The sequence below is a fragment of the Neolamprologus brichardi genome, chromosome 8, assembly GCF_056152115.1.
Source record: "Neolamprologus brichardi isolate AB-2024 chromosome 8, ASM5615211v1, whole genome shotgun sequence".
NCBI classification, from domain to species: Eukaryota; Metazoa; Chordata; class Actinopteri; order Cichliformes; family Cichlidae; genus Neolamprologus; species Neolamprologus brichardi.
In genome coordinates, this window is record NC_142111.1 from 10555344 (window position 1) to 10583277 (window position 27934).

The 27934-nt window shown below is 40.3% G+C and overlaps 2 protein-coding genes across 2 annotated transcripts; one reads left to right on the top strand and one right to left on the bottom strand.

Annotated features, from left to right (window-relative positions):
• The first annotated feature begins 761 nt into the window (after nucleotides 1-761).
• On the top strand, nucleotides 762-27883 carry ift140 (intraflagellar transport 140 homolog (Chlamydomonas)). The gene is made up of 30 exons (XM_006801074.3): nucleotides 762-896; nucleotides 1330-1493; nucleotides 1577-1798; nucleotides 2550-2671; nucleotides 2755-2885; nucleotides 3380-3555; nucleotides 3708-3799; nucleotides 3877-3983; nucleotides 4122-4264; nucleotides 4530-4733; nucleotides 4838-4910; nucleotides 5008-5099; nucleotides 5218-5345; nucleotides 5446-5563; nucleotides 5682-5803; nucleotides 5902-6028; nucleotides 6108-6239; nucleotides 6774-7006; nucleotides 23368-23545; nucleotides 23911-24101; nucleotides 24213-24308; nucleotides 24388-24520; nucleotides 24715-24855; nucleotides 24976-25104; nucleotides 25270-25452; nucleotides 25544-25747; nucleotides 25931-26143; nucleotides 26318-26484; nucleotides 26630-26771; nucleotides 26934-27883. The coding sequence occupies exons 2-30, from the start codon at nucleotides 1347-1349 to the stop codon at nucleotides 27111-27113; spliced, it is 4326 nt and encodes a 1441-aa protein (XP_006801137.2). The 5' UTR covers nucleotides 762-896; nucleotides 1330-1346; the 3' UTR covers nucleotides 27114-27883.
• On the bottom strand, nucleotides 11930-22333 carry tmem204 (transmembrane protein 204). The gene is made up of 3 exons (XM_006801073.3): nucleotides 21113-22333; nucleotides 18946-19101; nucleotides 11930-13231 (listed from the first exon to the last, which is right to left on the bottom strand). The coding sequence occupies exons 1-3, from the start codon at nucleotides 21390-21392 to the stop codon at nucleotides 12987-12989; spliced, it is 681 nt and encodes a 226-aa protein (XP_006801136.2). The 5' UTR covers nucleotides 21393-22333; the 3' UTR covers nucleotides 11930-12986.
• Nucleotides 27884-27934: the final 51 nt, after the last annotated feature.

The window sequence follows — 27934 nt, forward strand, 5'->3', positions numbered from 1 at the left end:
ACTGTAGACCATGACAAATTACTTTTAGGTCTTTAAAAAAGGAGCACTATGCAAAAAAATATTTTTTTAAAAATTCCTAATCAGTTAATGTAGTACTTTTGTTAAACCCCTTGAATTAAAGTCTTCATTGTTTGATCTAAAATCCACTATGGTCATGTGCAGAGGCAAAACTACTATAAAATGGGATATTATCCAAAAATGCAAAGGTGTAATTGTGTTTATTGTTATAATGGTTGATGCTCGTTAAACATTAACAGAGCTTCAAATTAGCACACTTGCAGGTAGTCCTTGCGAGCCAAAAGGCGCTGGATGAGTTGATGGGCTGCATTAAGAAGAATATAGATAAAACCTAATAGACTATTTTGTGTGTTGAATCATGCAACGCAACTTGTAGGATCGAAGAATATTAGGTGGAAAATAGCATAATAGGCTACCTTTAAAACCAATGAAAGCCACCTCACTGATCAATTTAAAAAGCTTTTTAAAATATGAAATGTTTGCGAAATGACAACAGACAACAGTAAACATGCAAATGTCACACAGTTCAAGGCATTTTTGGTTTTGCAAGGTTATCTCGGCTAAACATTTTCGTAGAACTGACAATAATCATTTAAAATGAGTAAAGCCTGTGACAGCTCCATCAGAAATTAATACTCTTTGTGCCTGATTAGGCTTCTCTCAGTTTAGAATTAACTTCGACAACTGTCGGGTTTTCCCGTCGTTTCTCTACACTCCACCTCCTGTGCAGCCTGTAAGGTTGTCAGGGGCAACTGGGAGAGACGCTTTACGCTCACACCAGAGGCTACGCGACAACACTGGAAGTAACTGTCGATGTCTGAAGCCCTTTTCAGTCTCTACAGATAAGTTGGCGTCACTTTAGAAGAAAGTGAGCTGAGGTGGGTTTCGACAAGATGACTGACTTCGTTGAATGTTAGCAAGGGCCAGCCATAAATGCTAACTTTGACTAGCTTATCTGGCTTAGCTAATGTTAGCTGCTAGTTGAAGCTAATTTGGATTTATCGTCTTTCCAGTGATGCTACTATCTCCTGTAATGCTACAGTATCAGCCGGTTTTGTCAAGTATTACAGTGAACTTATAGCTTCACTTAGGTCTGCATCGTTTACTGTTTGCATGTATCCATTAATGAACTAGCCATGTCAACTCTAAAAAAAACTAAACAAAAAAAAAAACTAAAACAAACACACAGCAACCTAAAGCAGAGAATGATACTTGACTCTACATTTTAGGGCTAACTTGTAATTTTTTTCCCAGAACTTAACAAACAGAGGAATCCATCTTTTGTCTTTTGTCTCTCCTTTTTTAATATAGAGAAGTACACGGAAGATATGGCGGTCTATTTTGATCACCGCATTGAGGCCCCTGACAGCAGTGATGTACCCTTTCAGTTGACCTGGCACTCAAGTCTTCCTATATTGGCTGTGGCCTCAAGCAGTCCTGCCACCGGTGGAAAAGTAGACCTGTATCTGCAGCAGGTAACCTCGGACATAAAAGTATGTAACATTTCTCTCATATTGACACACACAAATATCGTCACACCTATCTGGTTCATGTTCAGGGGGAGCATGTGGAGAGCTGCCATGTAGTTCGTCCTCACCAGCCCACAGGGCTGCGCTGGCATCCCACAAAGCCAGTTTTAGCGGTAGGCTGGGATAATGGAGAAGTAGTGCTGCTGACACACCCCTCTGGAGATCAAACAGTCTTGCCCGGTGTACATACAACCACCATCAAACTGCTGGAGTGGAGCAGCTTTGGCAGCCGGTTGGTAACAGGTGATGAGGTGAGTTTGTTGCAATAACGTCCTGGCATATATTATTATATTACAAGTCTTTTACATGCTGATGTTTTCATGAATGATGGATCAGTTTTAATAGGATATAATTACTTATCTTTTCTGGGTATGCACTCACTGTAAAATGATGGACTTGTTTAAAAATGGCCTCATAACCCTTTCCAGATTGATGGAAGCAACAATTGCTTCCCTGAGATTGTTACTGACATGGCGTGAACACAGACTGGAAACTACCTAACCTTTGTTTTTCAAAGTGTGTACAGCATACCTTTAGTGTCATTTTTTTACCGCAGAAGATTGTTTTGTTTTTTTTAATCTGAAGTGGACATTGAAAAAAGTCATACATCCTTTTATCTCATTGTGTTTGAATAATTGTAATTCCTTCTACTGGGATCTCAGCCAGAAGTCCATCTTTCACCTCCAGCTCATTTAAATCTCAGCTGCCAGACTTATAACAAATGCAAAGAAATAAATCATCATTCTCGTCCTCACAACCTTTTGGGTATACGATACATGGGTACAAGCCTTACATGTTACAGATTTGGTCACTTCTTATGAACCAAGTCACTGCCTGGCTCAATGCAAAAAGAAAACAAACGTTTCTTGTTTTAACTCTTTGAACTTTTCTTTTGTATTTTTAACTAAGATTTTATTGTGTTTTTTAACACACTTTGTAACTGTTTTGAAAGTGCTAGGTAAATTAACTGTTAACTATTACTGTTATTATTGTTATTGACAGTCTGGAGCTTTGGCAGTATGGAAGGTGGATGCGAGAGGGAGACTTCACGGAAACCACCTTGTAAAACATGAATACAAGAAACCTTTAACTTGCTGCATCTTCAGACCGTCCACACCTGGAGAGTAAGCAGCCTTCAAAGTCCCATATCAAGTGGAAGAGTATGACATTTTTTAAATCAAATACTATTTTTTGTTTTTTATTATAGTGATGTGGCAATGCTAGCTCGAGCATCTGTGAGAGGAGATGAGCGTGCGCTGGACAAGTTTAGCTGGAAGGGGGCACCACTGAAGATGGGGCCACAGGAGGGACTTGGATTCTTTATCTGCACTGCAGATGGTAGGAGTTCGTGATTTCTGTTGGAGTTTGGAAAATTAAATCATTTGTTATTTTGAATGCATTTGACCATACTTTCTTTAAGAAACAATTTGTTTTTTCATTGCCTTGTATAATTTTGTCTGAGGCCAGCAGTCTTCTGCAGTCACAGCCCTCAATGTATAAAGGCTGTTTATTTTATTTGTTTGTTGTGTAAATTGCATTGATGATACTTTGCTTTATTTTTGAACAGTTACGAAGAACAGTATGAGAAAAGTATTCATGGTTTCAGAAAGTCTGATTAATCCAGCAGACTTATTGAAAATTATATCAAAAGTGTATTTTGCCTCTGTGAAGCAGTAATCCTGTGGGAGTCTCCAGAAAGGAGAAAATACAACAAGCTATATTGCTATTGATCAGGAATCCAGTCTGATCTTTAATAAATATGAACACTTTGTGGTTTGAGCTGTCAGATATTCCACTTATTTAATCTTTAATCCCGTGTCTTATGCATATAGGTAAAGTCCATAGTGTGGATGAGTATTGTAAGACGAGTGTCCTTCTCAGTGTGGAGGGCTCCATCAAGAAACTTCTCTACATTGAGAAGACAGAGGCCCTCGCAGTGATCACAGAGAACCTCATGCTGTCACAGTATGCTCTCGGACCTGAGGGTGGAGCACAGGAGATTATGAAGGTATACAGAAAGATTTTTTAAAAATATATATTAACCAGTAATATCAACATGAATGATCAATCTCAGTTACTTTAATTATTACTATACTTGAATATGTGAGCCCTTTTTATATTCTGTGCCAGGACTAAAGTGCGTGACTTTTTTTGTGACAGGGTAAGTTGAGCAGCAAATCCGGGCAGAATGTAGACGTTGTGTGGACAGAAGATGGCCTCCTCATCACTGCATCCGGGGAGCAGGTCATCAGGTCAGTATACACACACTGAGAAAAAAAAACATGGAAGTTTCAAACTTGAGTAATAATGTCCCTGTTGAATATTTTAGGCTGTGGGATCTGGAAAGAGATGACAACTATGTTTTGTCTCTTGATGAGACTCTGGGATATGAGAGGGGAGAGATGATCAACTGTGTTTCATACTGTGCAGGCAAAGGTAATGGCGAAGTTTGCACAGAATTGTAAATGAAAAGAAGCTTTTTCTTTCCCATCACCATATTCCTGAATGTTTCCAAATGCACAGGTTAAAAAACAAACAAACTTGTTGCTTTTTTAAAAATTGTGCAACACTCAGAAATCCTAGCAGCTGGCACCACCAATGGACGCATAGCAATGTGGAGGATGGTGGTGCAGTCGGGTAGCAGTAGAGGTGACACTAAGCCCCAGTGGAAACTGCAGACACCAACAGAAATTGGAGGAAATGTCACTCAGCTACAGGTAATGTCTTGACCAGCATTAGTACATTACTTTCGTTCCATCCATCTTCTACCACTCCAGGTCTATCCCAGATGTCATGCCAATGAAGAGTCATCGGTTAAACTAACCAGTACAGTACTCTGAACAGATACTCTGGCTTCCTCCCACAATCCAAACATACATGGGTTAGGGGTGTTTCGATTACATTACATCATTTTTTTTAAGATTATGTCACAAACCATCTGTAGTGTTCTGTTTAGAAATTCCACTTTGATCTCTCCTTCAGTGGGGCTCCAACCTGAATCTCCTGGCGGCAAACAATTCAAACACAGTTCTGATCCTCTGTGAGCATGTGATGTCAGCCCACTTCAGCCACCAGGTGGCAGCAGTGCAGCTTTCCCCAACACAGCTCAACATCACTCAGTTCCACACAGGTCTGCACTTTTCTCTGCAGTCTGACATACATGTCAGAGGGGTGTGTGTTACTAAGGTAAGGGTAGAGATGAAGGCTTTCACAAAGTATCCCTGTTGGTGACAAGCAGAAGTTTAAATTGCCGTCATGTCAACATGACTTTCTTTTTGTCACACTGTCAGGACTCAGTGACGGTCTGGAATGGCAAGCAGGTCACTGTGTATGAGCTTTCAGGGACAAGTCTGCGCAATACAGGTACAGCACTCACTGAAAAAACAGTCTAAACAGCACGGTTTCCACCTTTAATTTCACCACATCTGCATTCTCTGCCTTACGTCTTTCTGATTCCCAGGATCATTTCCTTGTGATTCGCACATGGTGGCTGTACACGGTGAGAATCTTTACACTGTAGAACCAAACCGGGTACAAATCCGCACACCTCAGGTCTGTTTGCCTCATATATTTATATAAACACAAATATGAGACAGCATATCAGCTGATGTTAAGTCAGAGTGGATTTTAAAGAATGTAAACATATTTGGATCTTGGGTATTGCTTTCAGGGCACAGTGAAGCAGCTTTTAACCTTCTCCAAGGCAGAAGGTAACCCTGTACTACTCAATGTGCGCCAGTCCTATCTGGTGGTGGGCACAGACACGGCAAACATCAGAGTGTTCGACCTCTCCAGAAGGTTGGCATTCACGTGGATGTTATCCTGGTTAAAACAATTTAAAAAGAAGCCTCTGTGCTTTTTTATTGAGTCTTTATCAACATGTTCTCTGTCCTTATAGAGATGCCAAAGCTCACTGCAGCACCAAGAACCTAGCTGACCAGATTCCCAATCTGGGAGCACTAAGGTCAGTTAAATGTAATGCTAATGGGAGCCAAGTCAGCATCCTAATCTCTCAGGTGAGTGTACTGTGAGCACATCAAACCTTGCTTCTATTTCATATTGGAAATGTAATGTCTTTATATCAAACTGTGCATATTTAACTTAAATGAACTGTGCGAGATTATTTCCTCTCAGGTGAATGGGCGACCTGATCACAAAGTGTACTTTTATGATGTTGAGATGGACACTGTGACACACTTTGACTTCTTCACTGGCAGACCTACTAGTGGTATCTCACAGCAAGAAGAAAGTGAAAAGTAACCAAAGTAGCTTTCGTCTGTTTTGATTGTGTTCGTGCACATTACCTTTTTCCCCCTTTGATTACATACTGTGCTCACTCTGTTCTGTTTTCCAGGCAGCAGTGGTCGCTCAGCGGTCGCTCTCCTGTGTCTCATTTCTGGGATGAGAGTGAACCTCGTCTTTTTGTCTGTGAGACTGTGCCAGTCAGCTCTGAATCCATATTAAATAGTTCCTTGGATATGGTAAAGACCACTCCTAAACACTGTAATATAGTAATAACTAAGGGGTAGTTAAAAAGTATGATGGCTTCCTTTCACTTAGGTGGATGTGTTGGTGGTGACCCTCTTCTGCACACAGGAGCATGGGCTCCTCCTGCAGGACTGCTCCCCTAGATCTCCAGGCATGCAGGCGCTCCTCGCTCTGGATGTGCCCTTCTATTATTATAGCTGCAAGGTGAGGACTGAGAGCACGCTGCCTGTGTGTGTTCTCCATTTAGCCGGGGTGATCCACATATAAATCTGTTGCTTAATTTTTTTGTGTCATGTATCATGTGTCTTTTTATTTATGCTTGTCATTATTCTTATGTGCAACTCTGTGTTTGATCCAATACACCCCCAGCTATTATTTCGGAGGGGTGATGTATTTCTGCCTGAAGTAAGTGTCTGCTCCGTACGGTTCGTTCAGAAAGCCTCAGTGTTCTTTGTTGTGCTGTGATTGTGTGTGCCTTGCGTTCCATATAAGAAAACATGAAAACTCCAGCCAGCACAAGTGCATCTGTGGAATATCTACAACTCCAATTGTGCACAGCTACTAACCACTTAATAAGATGACATGTTTTGTGATCCCTCCTACTCAGTCTCTAGTGCTCATTGTTCCCCTTTGTATTTCACATTTATTTTATTTTTCAGTTCTCACTTCACAACATGCTTATTATGAATGGGTCTGAATCATGTGGGTGCTGATCTTACTGCTACATATTTTTACCAGCCAGGTGAGAAGGATCAAGGGTTAATAGAGGTTTCGGCATCGTCATACCAAACCCAGCCAACGACAGGGACGCCCTCCCAGGTCCCTCATATGGTGTCCCGGAAAGCTCTTAGAGACTTTGTAGGTCTGGAGAACTGTGAGAAGGCCACTCGCGACGCCATGCTCAACTTCAGCTTCTACCTGACTATCGGTGACATGGATGAAGCCTTTAAGTCTATAAAGCTCATCAAGAGGTATGTTTACATCACAGATGCATGTGTCTGCTCAGTGGTATTTGCTAATAGAGGAGGCATGGGGCATGGTATTTGCTTCTGTTTGATAACCGTCATCACATCCCCACCAATCCACTAATTGTTTCCACAGGGGCTTTAGTTCAAAGACAAAGCACACAGCACACAGGGGGTAGCATTGTTAACACAACCTTGACAGTTCTTGGAATGCTTTCCAATGCTCTGCAGTGGGAGAGCTACAACAAACTGTTGATTTTCATTTTTATCTCATTTTACTCAGCTGTTAAGGTCAAACTCTTACAATAGCTCTGTAACCTTTAGTGTGCTATGCTCTCTTAAAGTCTCATGAAGAAACTGTCCCGGCTTTTTCAATATTTTCAAAATTTGTCTTGCCTCTAAAAAACATACAGGGTATAAAGGATGGATGTAGGTGTCTGTGTCATTACCTGTTGGTAGGTGCCGCCTGGTTATGAGCTGAGAGTTTTCATCGTCACCATTTTGGCGTTTTATAACCTTACATGACAGTTGAGAGGTGGATCTGACTGTCAAGCACACCGCACTCTCATTCGTTAACAACTTGTGATCGTCAAGTCATTGGCCAATGAGCACGCACAGGACAATCCTTCTTTCTGACTCTAATGATAAGTATAATTTACAAAATGAGCTTAATTTTTTATTCAGTATGAGCTGAGTTGGAAAAAGCAGAGTATTTATTGATGTCCACAGGAACCACGGGAGCATATCAAAATTATTTGAAAATTCTGACTCAGTAACTAAAAATTACTATTATTATGTATTCAGAAGTTTGAGTTACTTTTGAGATACTTAACCTGAAATTTGGCTTGAAAAATGTTTTTTTCAATTGGGTTTCTATCGTTGGTCCTTGCTGACAATTACAATGAATAGACGTTTAAGGTACGTTAGCCTTAAATTTTCAGTCCCAGAAACGACGTCCATCATTAATACTGTTAGTCCTAAGCAATGAGAGCCTTTGTAATTAAACACCTGGCAACGAAAAGTGATGACACACCAATGATCTTTCAATTTGAAATCTCTATATGGGTCCTTTAAAATGAGCAAACTCACTGTACATGAATTAGATTAAAAACACAGGACATGATTAAGGGTTTTTTGTGTGTCTTTGTTGAGGGAAGGAACTCTTCAGTGTGTATATGTGTGACTGTTTCTGTTAGTGTGCGGGTGTGTTCTGAGGGGATGTACTTTTCTAAACATTAAATCTCACACACACACACACGTTCGAGGTCCCCCTGCCAGTTTGGTCCAAAGCGAGTGCCCCTTTTCCATTCTTACAAACATTAAATCAGGTCACTAAAAGGATGTGTGTGTTAGTTCCTGCAAGTGTGTGTGCGTCTTTGAGAAATTTATGTGATATCAGCGATGATCTGATATTATCTTTAGGGGAGTACGTGATCCAGGGAACAATTCTGCTGTAGCGTTGCTTTCGCACGTACAAACATTACCCAAATGGGAAAATAGCATAAAAACAAACAAATGGGAAAACGGCTTACACCATTGGCCGGATATTCCAAACTGTTTAATAGGGATGATGACAGGTTTACTTGGTTCCTCATTGAAGGCTATTTTTACTGCTGCACATATTTTTTTTTTTGAAGATTTGTATTGTGTATGATTCCCGCATATCTCCACCCACAGAATTATGCATTTCCTGCAGTACTAACCTGTATCTTCAGGGACTTGTCTCTATGATGCAGGTCTGAATCAACAAAGGGTCTCATATTTAAATCTGACTCTAGCTCGTGAACCAGAATTCATTCAGATGTAGTAGATTTATTTTGAGGAAATATCTGGTGGAAACACTAAAGACAATATGCCTGTTTGACATGTGTGCATTAAAAGGTGAGATCACCTGAGTCACAGCTGCATCAATGTGCACTATAAGAGGCCTTTCCTCCCTCTGATAATGAAACCCACAGTATCCGCGGATGAGATATAAAACATGTAACACACTTTGAAGGTGATGTTGTCAGTATCAAAATTCCTCCTGCCGTTAAAAGCAGTGTGTCACATCCAGGTTGGGATGTCTTACTCAGTGTACACTGTGCTGCTTCCTCTCATTCACATTGTCCTTGACTTTTAAGTGACATGCTGCTACAGGATTATCTTCCCACACTTATGCAAGCAGTCTGTTACAGTCTTTTTCTTTTGAATTTACTCTTCAGAGCCAAACTTTCCTTGGAATTAAATGACTCAAGAAGGTGTTCAGGCTGAGACTGGTGTGATACCCTCATGACCCCCATTTAAGCCAGTTGTCACTGGAAAGAATGAGCTAATTTTAGTTGTTCTTCCCTGTGAGGTTTTCATTCTCCATGGAACTGATATCGTCATTCAGTACTTTTTGTACCATCCTTTGATGCTTCAGGCTCGAGTCAAGTTCCTTATTATAATAGTACAACTGGAAGTTACTCTGAGACTAGGTTGTTTTGGATTTGCTGAGATATAACTGCTGGACGTGGTTTCGGGGTTCAACAGCTGTGGTGCAGCTGTACGTGTATAGTACTATGAAAAAGTGCCGCCCCCCCCCCCTCCCCCCCCCTTATTCTTAGTTTTTTCTATATTTGTCACAATTGCATGTTTTAGTTCATTCATTAGACAAAGATAACCTGAGTAAATATAAAATGCTGCTTTAAAATGGTGGTTTAATATTTTAAGGGACAAAAACTTTCCAAACTTACCCGATGACCTGTGAAGAGGTAATAACTGTGCCACCCTTGGCAGCAAGAACTGCAATCGGGCATTTAGAGTAACTGGAGTGCTTCACATCGCTGGGGAGGAATTTTGGCCCACTCTTTGCAAAACTATTTTTAATTCATATTGGAGGCTTTTCAACCCTGAACAGCCTGTTTAAGGTCAGGCTAAAGCATCTCAATTAGATTTAAGTTTGACTAGGCCTCTTCAAAACCTTCATTTTGATTTTTGTGAGTTGTTTAGAGGAGTGACGCACCAGGACTTGCTGGTGTGTTTTGGATCATTGTCCTGCTGCACTATCAGAGTGAGCTTGATTTTTGTGTGATGAACTGATGACGGACATTCTCCTTCTGGATTATCTGGTCGAGAGCATGGTACTATCGTCACACTACCACCTCCATATTTGACTATTAGTATGAGATTCTTTGTGTTAGTTTTACGTCAGCAGTCTCTTTCTTATTGTTGAATAATGAACTCTGACCTTAACCAAAGCAAGTGACTCTCGCAGTTTTTTAGATGTTGTTCTGGGTTCCTTTGTGACCTCCTGGATGAGTCATAATTTTGGCATACCGGCCGCTACTGGGAAGGTTCACCTCTGTTTCAAGTTTTCTCCATTTGTGGATAATTCAATTCAATTCAATTTTATTTATTTAGCACCAAATCACAACAAAAGTCGCCTCAAGGCGCTTCATAGATACAGAGAAAAACCCAACAATCATATGACCCCCTATGAGCAAGCACTTTGGCGACAGTGGGAAGGAAAAACTCCCGTTTAACAGGAAGAAACCTCCGGCAGAACCAGGCTCAGGGAGGGGCGGCCATCTGCTGCAACCGGCTAGGGTGAGAGAAGGACGACAGGATAATGGCTCTCACTGTGGTTCACTGGAGTGCGAGAGCCTTATAAAATGTCTTTGTAACCTGTTCCAGAATGATAGATGTCAATTACTTTGTTTCTCAGCTGTTTCCTTAGATTGTGACATGATGTGTTGCTTTTAGATTTATTAACATATTTGACTTTGTCAGACATGCTCTGTTTAAGTGATTTCTTGATCCAGCAGGCCTGGCAGTAATCAGGTCTGGGTGTGGGTAGTGAAATAGTTAATTCATGATTAACAAGGAAGGCACACAGAGCCAGGAGGGTTTGGATATATATTTTTTTTACCTTAATAAATGAAACCATCACTGAAATCTTTTTCTAGATTTAAAATTTGTTTGATGACCTGAAACACGTAGGTGTCACAACTGTGCAAAAATTTTTCACAGCATGTTGGTTTGATGACTCAAACAAGCTCTCCTCCACATAGTCCTTATTCATAAAGTGCTTTACAAAATCAAACATTACAGCTAACTGCTGGATTTTCCCTTTTGAGTGCAGTTAGCCAAACAGCAAACAGCCACTTACTACTAAAGAGACAGTTTCTTAACATAAAACACATTTTTTCAGCCAGGAGCAGCACAAAAGTGATCCCTTAAACTGGTTTTTAGTTTTAGTGTCCTTATTTTCCTCTGAGTTATCAATTCTGTCACTAGTTAGCTAACATAAACTAATATAGAGCTATTTGCTGCAACCAACCACATTCCTTACTAACAGAAGATGACGCTAAACATGTTTTTAAAACTTTGATTTTAAACACTTATTTCTTAAATCCAGCTTCACAAACAGTGTTACATCTATGTCAGTTTTTGAGAACAGGCTCAGTGATGTAAATTAGCCTTTAAATGTGTAGCGTTTCGTGTCCTCTTTAAATCAAATCTGTTTTGGAAGCAGCCATCTTGGATCAAATATTGAGGAATACAGAGGAATAAAAATAAAAGTCCTGTAAAGAATCAGCAGGCAAATCCAATTTAAAAAAGAAATGCAAAAGTTTGTTGACTTTGCCCCGAAATAGTTTTTTTTTCTTTCTCAACACAGTGACATGATTGGCTAATGTGTTTCACATTAAGATAATTAATCAGCTCTTTGGGAGCATGGGCAGGACAACTGTCATCTTTAGTTTTTCTTCAACAGATTTCTGTCCCACTTCTCCTCTTAATGTAATTTCTGGTTAAATGTTATGAGAAGACAACTGCTGATAAAGAATTTCCAGTTAATAAATGGTTAAAGTCACTAGAAAAATGGTAATTCATTAAAATAAACTTTTAATGAATGAGCCTTTGTCATGATGTTGGGCACCAAGCAGCAAAGACAACAACCACTGCTTTATTATACTTACCAATAAATTTATTGAATTTACATGATATACATGGTATATTATTATTTTAATGTGGAAGTCCCACAAATAACCTGGAGTTTTTTGCAGAAATATGATATGGTCATTACTACTACTTATGATAGCGCTATGGTATTATTTTTATATATATATATTATATTAATTTAGGTATCGAGTATGTACCAAAGCAAGGAGAGAATCTTAAAGGAAGCATCATGAAAAATGAACTTAAGTGAACAAGTTGCAGTACATCGGCAAAATAGCTACTAACAATTAAAAAAAAAACAAATCCACAATTATCCATACACATTGTTTAGTGGGTTATTTGTCTTTTATCTTTTTTAAATTTTCTTGCTTCAAAGTATTCTTGGAACATTATAATATATCCTCGTGTTCTTCTTTCATTTGTTCAAAATGCCATCTCTCACTGGCTATAAAAAAAAATTAAATATTGTCACTGATTTGGCAAAGCACGGTCCAAAAGCTAACTGAAGACTCTTCAGCTTTTATCCTGGCATGTTCCCTACATGTTACATATATAATTATTATGTGCATAACATTTCTTAATAAACTTTAAACTAGTGAACACAAATATGAGGTATTCTAGTATTATAATTTCAACATCTTTCATTTTCTCAAATTTATGATTGTGCAAGAGACCATTTCATAAATGCACCATTAATAAAATATGTCAAGTTCCAGCTTGATCTTTTCATATGAATTCATACGAAATTCCCTACTTAACAGATTACTCTGGCTTGAATACACGATTGAATCATGCAGGATTTGAATTTCCCTGGAACTTTAGGGCTGCTTTATACATTAACTTCAGTTAAAAATGTGAAAACTGCACTAAATAGCAAAATATTTATCATATCTCTATTGTTGGAATGGGAGAAATAGAATACAATTGCAAGCGTATGTTAGTCCAGCTGTTGTGGGAGCACAGGAGCGTCGTCTTCTTTTGAGAGTCGCATTACTATCACGTAGCTGGAGTTAAACATGAAGGGTCTTGTCACTGGCGTGTCATGTGAGATCTCCTGAGTTCAACAAGGCGACTCCACATAGTCATTGTCCAGACGTGGGTGAAAAGGTGACGTTAGTGAGGGACTGATGATTATAACTCGTGGTGCAAGGCAGTCATCACGGCGGTGTAAAATGTTCCAGATGAGCATAGCCGCAGCCATAGTGGCCAGCAGGCAAGCTGCTATGTCCATATAGCAGGAGTAGGAAAGGTGGGTGTTGGGCCCGATCTTATAGAAGGTCACAAGTCCAATAACCAGAACAAAACCTGCATGGGAGCAGAGAGAGAAAAAATCAGTCAGCTGTTATTTACCAATATCAGGATCCAGTGAAATACAGTATGTGCTTTTTCTTATTTTAAATTTTGAGGTGCTCTTCTATTTAAGCTGCATCTTGTTTCACACTGGAAAAACAGACAAGGTCATGTTTCATCTTGACATAATTACTGAGAGACTCAGAGTGCAAACACTGTGCTGGTGAAATGAAGCGTTTACAGGAATGCTAGCAACTCCTGTGCACATTAAAACCAGGTGATCGAGGTCAGCATGACCATGAGCTGGCAATATTGTGTTGTACCAGATGAGACTTTTGACAATTAATTGTAAGGTTGAGACAGAGCCTCTGGGATAGTTTTAAGACATTTTAGTTACAACAGTTAAAAAAAATGAAACCTGCAGTGGTAGAAGAATCCCATTCTCTCAAATTTGGAAATGTATTGATGAGCTGAAGCATTAAGATTTCCTTTCACTGGAACTGGCCAACCCAAGAAAAACAACAGTTACGATTTTTGTTTTTTACCTTTGATATTTAGAAGCCCAAGTGAAAGAGACTGCTTGGCCTAATGCACACCTGAAGTTTCTCTGTGGCTTTTAAAAATGACAATTAGACCCCATCACTGTAGTCACTGCATTGCTCAGGAAGGCCAGAGCTATGTGCGCAGCCTTTGATTTGGGAAATCTGTTTCCTCTGAGGAAGAACTTCAGAGATCTCAAGATTAAAGTTCTCAATAGCAGAAAAATATCAGAGCATGAATACAGGCTTGGAAAAGCCTTTGAGATGTTTTATCTCCTGCTGTCTTTGATTCACAGGAGCTCGACTGAAGCAAAGAGGAATTCCTGCTTGCATGCGAAGTTATAAAGCCTTAGACTTTAGTTTCATGCTGTTCCTTTGATCTTTATTTGGTTGTATCAACATTTTTCACTGTCTCCACAGCCGCTGTTGTCCTACTTCTTTACAGTTAGGTACAGTGTGTCTTAAAGCAACACTTCTTGGGGTTTTCCTCATTCAATGCCTTCAAGTGTGCTCTGGAGCCATTATATAGTTCAACAATGCTACATGTCTAAAAAACCTGCCTCATCCACAGTGGTATAAATACAGGGACCAAAAATAATCACTGGAAATAGGGATGTTAGTGCATTAGGATATGAATCATTCGGTTTCCTGAAGCAGTCAGTGGCACCAATGAGGGAAGTTCATTTATATTTCTTTCTCTACCGCTACTGTAAGATGGTTGTCATTGTTTTAAGTGAGGATGTGGATAATTGTGTCTGTATATCAATATGTGTCCACTACACTGTGTATGTAAGAATGTAACTGTTTGCTCATGTCTGTTCATGTTTAACCTGTCTGGCTCCTTATCCAAGAAAATGAATAATCTCCTGTCCAGCTTCCAGCCAGGGTGGGCTGTGTGAACCTCTTTTCTGGCAGGGACTTATCTCTCAAGCTTCCTTCCCCTGCTTCCTCTATCCATCCTTCCTTCCTCGCCTCCTTGCCACACCCTGAGCTCCGAGGTTAATACATTTACTGGACATCTGACACAATCTGTCACAGAGAAAATCTTAATGCTGCTATGTGACTGGTTCTTGGAAATTCCTTTGGCCCTGCATTTTCCTTTTAGCTAGTAGTGACCTACTGAAGTTGTCATGATGTCTTGCTTCTCACCAGGAATCTATTGAGCCACAGACTTTAAGACACAAATGTGACTTATTTTGGAGCCAGGTTTAAAATCAGTGAACGGATCGTACAAATTCACTAATCACCCGCTTCTTAGTGGGATGTGATCTGCAGTGTTGACATTTGACACGTTAGAGCCGTGTCCATTCAGAAAACACATTCCAGAGTTGTCTCACGGGGTGAAAAGACCACTATTGTGCTTTCAGTCTGGACCAGCCAATGTTGCTGAGATATGGCTCTATGCAGCTTAATATTGTTATTCCACACACTCACACTCTGCTTGCAGTTGTAAAGCATTTTGGCACGTCTGAAAATGAAAACATTCCAGTGAAAGGGAGCGATGGGCAAAAATACCTCCATTCATTCAGAAGTGAGCCCCATTCAGTGACTCAGTGGGGGAGGGCTGAAATGGGAATGGGGAATGAATGAATGGTAGAGGCCTGCATAACTATCTACACTCAGATGACTTGGTCTTCTTTGGAATTTTTCAGCCTTTATTTCCAGGAATTATGGCTCAGTCACTTCATTATTATTGAATCTGATGGTTATTTTTAGAATTGATTAATTGTTTATTTGTCCAACTGTCCAAACCTCCAAAAATACTCCAAAATGGGTGGCATTTTTATTATTCATGTTACTCTTGTGGTTTTAGGGATGGCACTGTTAGTCTGTTGTTCGTTTAGTTGGGCTACCGCTGTGGCCCAGATTAACGTGCTGTGCAAAAGTGTTGAGCCACCATCATTTCTTTATATTTTCCGATGGAAATAGGTGCAGTTATTTATTGAACCACGTGATACCAGATGGTATTGTATGATGGATCAAAATGGGACTTTTCTGTGTGCATTTCCATCCTTTTTTACAAGATCTTCAACACCATTGGTGAAATGTAGCCACAAACCATGAGAGATCCTCCACCGTGTTTAGCAGATGGAAATTTAAACCCATCCATCCATCCATCCATCCATCCATCATCATTCTCTTCTGCTTATCCTTATTAGAGTTGTGGGGGGCTGGAGCCTATTCTAACAACCCAAAATTTAAATTTTGGATACATCACTCTATCAGACCTGTTTCTACTGATTTCCAGCTCAGTTCCTGTGTATTTTGGCAAAAGCCATCAATTTATTCCTTTCCCTTCCTTCCCTTCCACTGACACCTTTGAGGTGTCAGTGCTGTTCATGAGGCTTCAGTAAACAGTAGATGGATCATCTGAAGGGCCAGATGCAATTCTCATGGTCCTGTTTCAGGTCTTTTCTGAAAGTTTTTCTTTTATCTGTTCAGACCATGATTTCCAGATGCTGTTCATCTGCTGTCGATGGGCCACTTCTTCTTCTTCTTTTGTCTTCTGTTTGTCCAGTTTCCACAAATCTTTAAAGACTCACCATGCTAAAAATACGCCAAGTTATAAGCCTTTAGCACTTTGAGAATCGCCCTGTTAGTGCAAAAGTATTATTTTATGCCCGTTAAACAATCAAACAAAATGGTCTGGTGCAAGGACTGAAGTAAAAATGAGAGCAAGGCAGACAATGTCTGAAGAAAAACTTCAGCTTCAGAAAGCATGAAGAACTATCGCTGAAGACCACTTTAATAAATGACCGGAAAGCCTGGCTTGAAATAAGAGGTGATTTTTTTTCATAGTGCTGTAATACAATAAACATTGGATGTATTTTCAAGAAATTTGGTTGAGACGGCCAAGCTTAGGATGGTGTAGGATTAATGTTACTGACTTATATCTAATGACTCTTGACTTACATGTGCAACTACCCCACCCATTAGATCAAAGTTTACTCTCATCTAGTGACACATTTATGCAGTATTCAGGAAATACACATTTTTCCCAAGTGATTGGTGGGTACTTGGGGGTTGCTGACAAGTCTTTAGGCCGGTGTGACTGGAGCTTTAGACTTCTAGTTTGTCTAAAGAACAAGCCTTGTTTGTGACCTTGAGAAACATCTTGCTGTTATCCATACAAGAAAAGGCTTAAAGAAATGTGCCTTTTTTTTATATGAATAGATGAATTTATATTTCATAGGATAATATTTGGAAGTCATATCATTTTCTAATATGTGAAAACATCTGCCTAGCCTAGAACAGATAGGTCTGTTTGGTCTGGATTGATCTGTTAAAATAATGCTGTTCTGCCTTTAAGGCATATTTATTGCATGTCGCAGAGTTTTCATGTAGCAAATATTAGTGGATAGTTGCTTTGATACACGTGTTATGTGTATGTGGATATGGGAGTGTATTTTAAAAACATCAGAAAATAATATGAAGTGAATAATATGAAATGATGAAGAAAATAATATAAGTGTAGCAGTTGTTGAGTTTATTTTTATGTATGTAATAAACTCAAACAGAAGACTTCTATCAGCTGGAAGTACCAAGTTAACTTCAGCTCCAGTCGTCAAAATTTTAATTTTTAGTCTTTTTTTTCTTAGTTTTGGTAGTTGAATCTGACGTCCATGTGTTAAAGATGTTCTCTGGAGCAATCTGTCTTTAAGAAAACAAAGGAGCTCAGTATATACAAGCGACACGTCATCTGATTTTTTTTTCTTGTGTCGTGTCCCATGAACGACTATGAACTGATAAACTTCTAAGGTCAAGATTACATTTTGATAAAAACCTTTTTGTGTCAGAAGAGTAAAATTGGAAGATCAGATTTTTTCAGAGAACGTTATTTTTTTAATGTCAGGGAAGTAGGTGTGTGCTGTAAATTTCTTTTTAGAATGCCAAATCTATTATGCTGCTGCCTTTGGTAATCGTTCTTTTGTGAGATGAGCTCTTGGCCACTGAGGTGTTCCTCGTGTTGTTGTCTAATATAGGAAAATGCAGTAACACTGGGTGGGCCTCAATCCTCTCACCAAGGTCTTTAGATAAAAGCCATCAGCCCCGCTGGAATTTGTCCTGAATAGACTAAAGATAAAGAGGAGATTCTTTACTTGCAACTACTCTTAGACACTTTGTAAACAGACATAAAAGCTAGGTCAGTGTATCTAGAGTGAGGCAAGTCCCACCCTGCTGTCATGAGTACCAAAGGACATTTCTTCACCGAACCTCACTATAAACAGAAAATCACGCCACAACACACTCTTAACATACACAAGCATATATGCACATATCCCCTCCTGCCAGTGCACACACAAACACACAGTCCCCGTCGAAAACTGTCTTTCCCGTTAATTCCCCCCTCCCCTCTTTTTCCTTCTTCAGCTCAGGGGTTTGCATAACAGGTAGTTACAGACATTTCCTCGTCCTGAGCAGGGATATCCTGGCGCCCGACAGTCGCTCCCTGGCTCACTGCAGCTTTGGTCCATGGATTTTGGACTGGGACTAAATTTAAACCCACAGCAGACCCCCTTCATGCTGCTCAGAAACCAAGCAGCTGAGTGACCGCAGCGCACAACACACTTCCTCAGCAGGGGCACCGGGACAAGTCAATACTAGGGGACACTTAATGTCAATAGTGGTGGATGGATAGATGGATGGAGGGATCGACAATGGATAGATGCTAATTAATTCCAATTGCAGTTAATCCTGAGGATAGTACAGGTTCTATCTTCCTCTCGATTTAATAAGTCTGTGGTTTAAACAAGTAAAGTTTGAGAAATTTTGACTGAATTGATGGAGAGTCTTATCAAGTCAGATTTTGTTTCCGCTATTGTGACCATTTTTCATTTAAATATGGATGAGTATCCACATTTAGTAAAAATATGGTCTATGATGCATTATTTTTTTTAAATTAGGGTTTACTTTTTCTTAGGTAGACCTAAAGGATGAGATTTGCTAGTGTCTTAAGTTTTTCACAGTAACTTCCTGCAGCATTTGAGGCTTAGAAGTTGATCTTCTTCAGTATTGGAAAGTTGCCCAGTCCAGGTCCAGCTGTGATTACAGCCCAATTTTATGGCACTCGGCCAGACACCGTGTGAACTTTGGTCTGTAGCATTTGTATACATGGATATGTAAATTTTGGGTTTGGTTAAATCTTTGCAAATGGCAAAACACTTAAAAAGAGGGGATGCTGGTACTTACTGGTTAGTTGGAAAAGTGCAGCGATGGCTTCTTCCCACCACTGGGATTCGTATGAGATGAAGGGCAACTTCATCAGGCCTAGAAGGAAGATCAGCTGACCTGCAGTCAGGGCCACTGTCGCTATCAGGTTACATGCTCGCATCATGTTAAACTGCACTTGAAGGACAAGAAGAAAAAGTTGTGTCATATTTCTGGCACTGTGATGTAAAAGAGTCAAATATACACATGAAAAACTAAATGGCAATAATAGTTTTTAAAGGATAGTTTTATTATATGTCTGAATTTTTGAAAGCACCATAAAACCAATTTACTAATTTATTTAAAATGTACCCACGGTTTCTAAAAAATAAAATAAAATCTAGTGCAAAAACAACACAGAACACAGAGGCTGCCACGTTTTCTTCTGAAACACTGAAGGATTTTTGAACTGTGGAGTATAACTCATCTACTTTTGAAAGTAAATATAGGATTTCAGCTTTACAGCGGTTCAGAGCTGGTTTGTCTTGTTTCAGTTTTTTTATGTGTGTGTGTGAAGGCAGGAACGCTCAGGACTCTTTTCCTCTGGAGAACTGCTGTTATACTTGCAGAATTGTAATTATGTGCAGAATGTGGTTTGGCATTGTCTTGCTGAAAAAGACAAAACCTTCCCAGAAGCAAACGCTTCCCTGATGGCATCATACGCAAGTATTCAGACATTCTGCACTTTGCCAGTGCCTTGTGTACTACTCCATCCCTATACCATCACAGATGCTTTGGAACTGAGCTGGATGGATCTTGTCTATAGCCTGCTGGACAGACTGTCCATGACTCTATCTATCTCATATAAGATCATTCCCAGAAAAGGCAGCTGTGTTTCTCAGTCTTGTTTATACATATTAATATATTTTTTGTGTGTTTGTTTTACTGGTTGATGTGACTCAGGGGATACAGCTGATCATTCCCTGATCTGAAGGTAAATAAACCTGTTCTTAGATAGTGCTTTTCTACTCTATTTGAGCACTAAAAGTGCTTTGTACAGCATGTCTCATTCACCCACTCACACAGTACCTTTTTCTTCATCTAACTGCTTTCTATCTAAGATTTACACACACATTCACACTGTGATCATGTCAAGGATAACAAAGCATCCATACTTATGAACCATCAACCTTTCAATTAGTAGATGACCTGCTCTACCTCCTGAGCCACAACAACCCCTGAAACATCCATCTACAGATTTCCCTGAAGACATTCATGTATTCATACAGTCCAGTAGATACATTAAGTGGTCAGTTAGAGTGTAAAACCTCTACATGAATACCAGCTCATGTTCAATTTATGTTTGCGTGGTAGAGCTTGAACTTTTATTTGTGGATGCAAAAACTGTGTTCACTTTGATTTTAGAAGTATGTAGATTTCTCCAGATTATCTGAGTCTTTTACTTATGGCAGTTTATACCGCAGATGATGAAATCATGCAAGGATAAAACTCCTACATTGGCTGAGATTTTCTGAAATTGTTGAGGTTTCTTTGTTATGTTATGTTTTTTGAAGTTTTGTGGGGGAAGGGTTCTGTTCTTTTGTGACCTATATTCCAGTTTTTTTGTTTTTGTTTTTTTGGAAACAGGGTTATAAAATACACTTCCAGCACAGGGGCATTGACACGATTACTATTTTTTCATGAATGGTAAGTCACTTCTGCCATTAGTTGGCAGCGCTGCCCAGTGACCAGTAAAGCTGGCCAATGGATTTTCAGCATTTCCCAGACTTGTTCTTGAATGACAGTTTGGAGCTTATTATTAGAAGCACATAAATCCATTGTAGCATTGACTTTGACTGAAAAATGTAACTGTTTCATGGCGTACATGCTACAGATTTTTGGATGGTTGAATACATTGCATAAACTTGAGAGTTAGGAACTTGGATTTAATTCATGGATGTCAGTTTTACCCCAACAGTGAAATTCTTCAGAGGTGTGTTTTCATATGAAAAAGAACAAAACTGACTACTATATAAAACTCTGCAGTACAGCAATATCTGCAGCATTAAGTGTATTTCTTTTATTTATAAGGATGTACCAATTTATCAGTCAACAAGTTTAACAAGACAAAGGTTAGACACTTTTTTTAAAGCAGACATAAGCATGCTGTGATGTCGAATGTAAAATCTAAAGTAAAGTTAAAACTTACATTTGACAGTACTACGGGATTCTTGGTAGCCTGCATACTCAGAGCCCCAACCAATGGTTTCACATTGCTTCTGTGTGCCTTGCCCCCTTCTGTCAGCCTGGAGGTCGTCACGGCCCCTCTCCCCGCCGTTGGGGCACATCTTCCATAGTCCCACACTGCGCTTTCGGCCATCCTCCAGAACCTGCAGAACCCAGCTGGGTGTGACGGCTGCCACATTATTTAGGACCAGGGACAGCAGGGCTACGGCCACCGCTGCTGCCACCAGCCTCTGCAAGGCCATGTGATGCCCGGCACCTGCCACCTCTCCCCCTCCGTCGTGCCCCTGCTCCGAGTCCTGTTCGAGCTCAGTAGGCTGCCAGCTCCCTCGCCTCTCCTCTGGGCCAGGAGCGCTAGCAGTGCTCTGGGCCCCCTGGCTACTCTCCACCTCCTCCACCACCACCTTCTACTTCTTCTTCTTTCAGCTATTAGCTAGTGTCGTCCCAGCTCACCCAGAGGTGAATTTGGCAAAAGTTTTGTTTTAGGGCTTAGCTAAAGGACATCTCCATTCATCCTCATTCAGGAGTCGGTTGTCGTTGCAGCAGATCCTCAGCCCTCCTCCTCAGACAGCAGTGTGGGTACGTCGGGATTGATCCAACTGGCACCTAGGTCCATTCCACTGGCTCCGGCTGACTGCAGCTTGACTCTTGGATCTCAGTCCTTGCTTGTACTTTTATCTTCTGCTTTTCCACCCTCCAGTGCTCTGTTTAATGCACTTCTCAGACTTCTGGGTTTGCAGTTGGTTTATTTAGGTGTGCAGTAGATCGACTTTCCTTTTCTTCTTCTCAGCAATGCCACATTTCTTCCAGAAAAGTACAGATGACAAAAGTAGATTCTTCGGAGAGCGTTGCTAGGAGCTGACTCGTAGGTGGCTTTGCTTTGACTACCCAAGACTGTCTCTCAACGTGAAGAGCCCCTGCTGCCTGCCTGGAACAAGAAGTCCTCTAGCCCACCCCCTTTTGCCTCCTTCTATCTTTCCCCCCTCTCACTCTCTCTTTTTCTCTGTTGCTCACTCGCGCACACACGGTTTCTCTGCAAATGTTTGCGGTCAGAGTTGAAATGCAGGGGAGTTGCAGTTCATCATAATCCGAGGAATCACTTAGCAGCTGTAGCAAGCACTGAACAAACAGCTCCCTCCTTCATGATCACTTTAAATATGAGCCTGTGTTTGTGCCAGTGTGTTCGTGTGACAGAATGTCCAAAAGACCCCCTCTTAGACGTCACTGTTCGGTATATTCTTTTGTCTGGAGACCAGGGGGCGTTTGCTAAAGTCCGCACTCTCATGTACAACAAACATAGTGACTGCCACAGTCGGCCAGCAACAGGATGTGTTTCCTGAGAGGAAAAGAGGATGGGAAGAGAGGCCAAATGTAGACCTGTTTCTTCTCTTGTCTTTCCTTTTCTGGCTCTCTAAATCTGGCCACTCAGAGTGCTGTGAACATGATTTTCTACTCAACTTTTTTAAATAACTCAGATTTTTCCCTTCCCCTGTTTTGTTTTCTATTACCATAAACAGTAAGACTTTGGCTGCCACCTATTACTATTGCTTTTTTTCACTTTGTCTCCCTTCTTATAGCAGGGCCCCTAAAGATTTGGGGTATTTCCTGTTGCCTAACTTTAATAAACAGCCCACATCTGTATCAGCTAAAGCAAGGAGGAGGGAGGGGATGGAAATAGAGACCAGATGGCTGTGGAATCTTATATTTGGAATTGAAACTGAACTGGGGGATGCGGTGTGTGTAAAAGACTTGATTTACGTCAGAGAAAAGGAAAAAAGAAAAGGAAAGATAAAGAATGACCTTTGCTTTGAGTTTAAAATCCTCTTCTTCATCTTAAAATGTAATAATTTCTAGGTTATGCTTTTATCAGTAAACAGGATTGTTTGATGGACATTCATTATCATTGTTATGATTGATATTGGAATGATGCTACACCACTAAAAGTCTTACCCTAGTGACATAAAAGCATTTAAAGCCTTAAGTCAGGTTTGTCCCCATATTCACATGCGTTCAGTCTAACTATCAAATATAAGCTTAAATGGAACCAGACATAAGTGGAAAATATTAAATACCTACCAACTTTTATTTTTTTCTATGTATATATTTACTTATTTGTGTATGTGTGTATAACTGATCTTACTGTTGAATAATAAAATGCCAAGGCAGTGAGCCACACACACATCATCCTTGCAAACAAGCCATTTCTCCTTTCTCTTGTAGTAAAGCGGTGTGGGAAAACATGGCACGGATGTGTGTGAAAACCCGCCGGCTGGATGTGGCACGCGTGTGCCTTGGGAATATGGGAAATGCCAGGGCAGCAAAAGCACTAAAGGAGGCGGAGGCTGAGCCTGAACCAGAAACCCAAGTTGCGATGTTGGCCATTCAGCTCGGCATGCTGGTGAGATATTAAAGAATCTTTTTATTTTCGCCCCAGACTATAACAAAGAATTGCAAAAAGGGTTATTCTTCTGTATTTGGGTTCAGGTTGCAACCTAATGTGAAAACTCCATAAGAGAAAAGATTACATTTCATTTAAAAAGACAAGGTAACTTTAAAAAAAAGGAACTTGAGTTTATAAAATCATTCTAGAAGATAATTTTAGCCTTTTTTAAAACAAAAAACCTGCGATCCAGCTCACAGAAATGCCACATGCTTTGGCAACAAATAACACATCCTCCCTTTAAGTTGTACCACGCACAGACTAAGGGACTTTCCGGGCCAAAAGCATTTATCTTTCCATCATCTTTTCCTGTCTTCCAACAGGAGGATGCAGAAAATTTGTACAAAAGCTGTCAGCGCTATGACCTGCTGAACAATTTCTATCAGGCTTCTGGTAATTGGCAGCAGGCTTTGGAGACAGCTGAAGTTCACGATCGCATCCACCTGCGCGCCACGTACTACAGTTATGCCAAATACCTGGAATCCATGGGCGACAAGACACTGGCCCTCACTTAGTAAGGAAAACAAAAGCTTATTTATTATTTGGTCAGTAATGTAGTCGTGTGTGTCGGAACAACTATACAATAGGAACAAAGTGTGACTGATTGTTATCCTTTTTGTTACAGCTATGAGAAATCAGACACACACAGAGTTGAAGTGCCCAGAATGCTCCAGGACGACACGTCATCTCTAGAGATTTATGTTAACAAAATGAAAGACAAGTAAGTCTCGGCTCTCCCTTTATGGTTAAAAACATCTGAAATGCTTTTAAACACCAGTCCTTCCATCTGTATAACTCAGGAGCATCTATAAGTGGTGGGCCCAGTACCTGGAGAGCCAGGCAGACCTGGATTCTGCACTACATTTCTACGAGTGTGCTCAGGATTATCTTTCCCTCGTTCGAATCTTCTGCTACAGGGGGGACATTCAGAAGGTGACTCAGTTTGTAAACTTATAATTTTAAAGAATTTGATCTTGAAGAGTTGAGTTTACTGATTTGTATATAGTGTCTTGTGTACTTAGGAAACATGTATAGGCTTGTACCACTGTAAGCCACTGTAAACGGTATTGTTATTCTGACTAATTTACATGCTTCTTTTATATGATAACATTTTTGAAATTTCCTAGGCGTCAGAGATAGCCAACAATACGGGGGACAGAGCAGCTTCTTACCACCTGGCCAGGCATTATGAGGGACATGATATTAAACAAGCTGTTCACTTCTACACACGAGCCCAGGCCTACAATAATGCTATACGACTTTGTAAAGTAAGGGTTTTTCAGCAGCCTCAGTTAGAAATATATATCTATATATAAAGCAAGACTTTTTTCTTTTTTTTGTTTGCTTTCTTTTTCCCCATCGTTGTTTTCTTGTGTTTGTCTGATCAGGAGAACGGCCTGGATGACCAGCTGATGAACCTGGCCCTGCTCAGTAACCCAGAGGACATGATGGAGGCTGCGTGTTACTACGAGGAGAAAGGCTCCCATTTGGATCGTGCTGTTGCGCTTTACCACAAGGTGCATCACAGCTGTCTGTGTTTTTTTTTTCCTTTCCAGTGAATGGATTGATGCATTATAAATCATTCCACAAGGGGGGGCGGTGGTATTGTTAAATACATTTAAAGTAAGCAATGTGAAGTAGATTTTCAACTGTGGCTATATTTATTCATTTCTTTCTTATAGGCTGGCTATGTGTCCAGAGCTCTAGAGCTGGCCTTTGCCACCCAGCAGTTTGGTGCTCTTGAGATGATCGCAGAGGATCTCAATGAGAGCTCAGACCCAGCCCTCCTGGCTCGCTGCTCTGACTTCTTCAGCACACATTCCAAGTATGAGAAGTCAGTGGAGTTACTGGTAGCAGCCAAGAAGGTACCACTGCGACACAGCATCACCTGTTTGCTCGTAAATCCATTCATATGTGCTAACTCCTGCTTTTGTGTCTCCACATTTGTGTACCCAGTACCACGAAGCCCTGGAACTGTGCGTGACGCAGAACCTAACGATCACAGAAGATTTGGCCGAGAGAATGACTGTACCTGATTCGAAGGATATGTCCGAAGAGGCCCGCAAGGAGCTGCTGGAGAGGATCGCTGACTGTTGCATGCGGCAGGGCAATTACCATCTAGCCACTAAGAAATACACACAGGCTGGCAACAAACTCAAGGTAATTATCAGATGTGCTGTACACTCATTAGGAATTCTGTGCATAGGACGTATCTTGTCTGATACATATGCAACACCTAATGTGTCTCCTTGAGGGAAAAAAAAAGTATGCGTCATGCTGTTACACTGGAAACGAAATAATTGTGACTCTAAAAACGTAAATTATTTTGTTTCTTCTTAACAGGCAATGAGGGCGCTCCTGAAGTCAGGCGACACAGAGAAAATTGTTTTCTTTGCCAATGTTAGTCGTCAGAAAGAGCTTTTCATCTTGGCCGCCAACTATCTCCAATCTCTAGACTGGCGTAAAGATCCAGATATCTTAAAAACAATTATTGGTTTCTACACTAAAGGCAGGGCACCGGACCTGCTTGCTGGCTTCTATGAAGCTTGTGCTCAGGTGAGCAAAATATCAGTTCATTTGGCCGGTTTGTTTTGACGTTTATATTGAATTATATAATTGGAACAAAAAAACTAAAAAGCCCGCCTCAGTATCAGAGCACATCAAGCAAAATACAATTTATAGATAAATTTTGATGATTCAATAAAAAGTTATTTTGTTATCATTTAAAAGGTGGAGATTGATGATTACCAGAACTATGAAAAGGCTCTGGATGCTCTGACTGAGGCATCAAAGTGTCTCTCAAAAGCAAAGGACGCTTCAAGCGGACAACAGGAAGTGCGACTGGCTGATCTGCAGCACAAGATTGCCTTAATCAGGAAGTTTGTCCACATACGCAGGTACGAATATGAACTCATTTTGATTATTTCAGTTTTACCGTAAGTTTTGGTTTTCATCATAGAACGGGTCGTTTTTGATGGATGTTTCGTTATTGCGCGGGTCAACCCGTCTGCGAAGCTTTGAGCTCATCACATTTGTCTACAGTTTGTACAGCGAGGACGCCAGCGAGGCGGTGCAGCTGTGTGAAGCCCTGCTGGAGGAGCCAGAGCTGGACCCTGCTGTGAGGATTGGAGATGTGTTTGGTTTCCTTATCGAGCACCACTGTCAGCAAGGCAACTTCCAATTGGTGACTGTCTTCTTTTTCTAGATTTTTCAATAGGTCAAATTACACTAATCACATTAATGTAGGGCTGTAATGATTCATCATGTAACTCAATTTAAAAAAACCAAATCCTTGGTGCTACTTTCTAAATTTTTTCTATTTGTGTCCTTTGTAATTCTTTTCCAGGCCAATCGTAAACTGGAGCAGCTCCAAAAGCTGTTGCCATCCCAGAATGTTAGCTACTACATCAGCCAGGCCAGCCTAGTGGCCCTGCAGAAAGAGCTTGGTATACCTATGGATCGCAGTGACAACATACACATCTCAAAGGAGGAAGACGAAGTGGAGGAGGATTTAAACATGTTTTAACCCAGTGAAACTATATCAAATATATCTGCACTTTTTCAGACCAGAAATAACTGTGGAGTTAGTTTTGTCCAAAACAACTTACATGGGAGATATGAGGCTTGCCAAAGTCACATTATGTGGACTGAGCACAGCATCTGTTTGCATTCAAAGGCACTCGACTATCAGATATTGAATGAGTACTGTGGAAAACACGAAAACTAAAATGTTCAAAACTCATCAGGGCAGTTGGTCAGCGTGTGTGTGTGAGCTGCAAAACATCAAAAACCTACACAAGAAACTGTAATATGGAGTTAATGTATATGACAAACTTGGCTGAGGTTGCAACATTTTCCAAAATGCTGAATATCATGAACATTGAACCTCTATCCTCTGCAAAGGGAAATCATGTAATGCAGCTGTTTTATTCTTAAATTTAAATCCTATGTTTAACCTTTTTCCAGCAGCTTTTGTGAACGCAGAACGCCTTTGAGCTAAACTTGGCTCTGAATGATGTTATAGATTTATCTCTGTGGCTTTATGAACGACTGTTTTTACAGGGATTGATTTATTCCTCATGTCTGACTGTGGTTTACACACATTTGGTACAATTTATTTTCATATTCAGCTGATGTATTAAATGTAAATATCTTCTCAGTGTCTTGACTCATCTCTGTAAAGCCTTTTGGAGCTATTTTTGATAACACAAGGCCACGTCTAGCAGTACCGTAGACTGTGAATTAATTGCATTGTTCTTATACATTGTAAAGTTCCCATTAAAACATAAAATAAAATGAGATGGAAATCATAGTTTTTGTTTTAGCTAGATATGCAAAAAAGCTCAC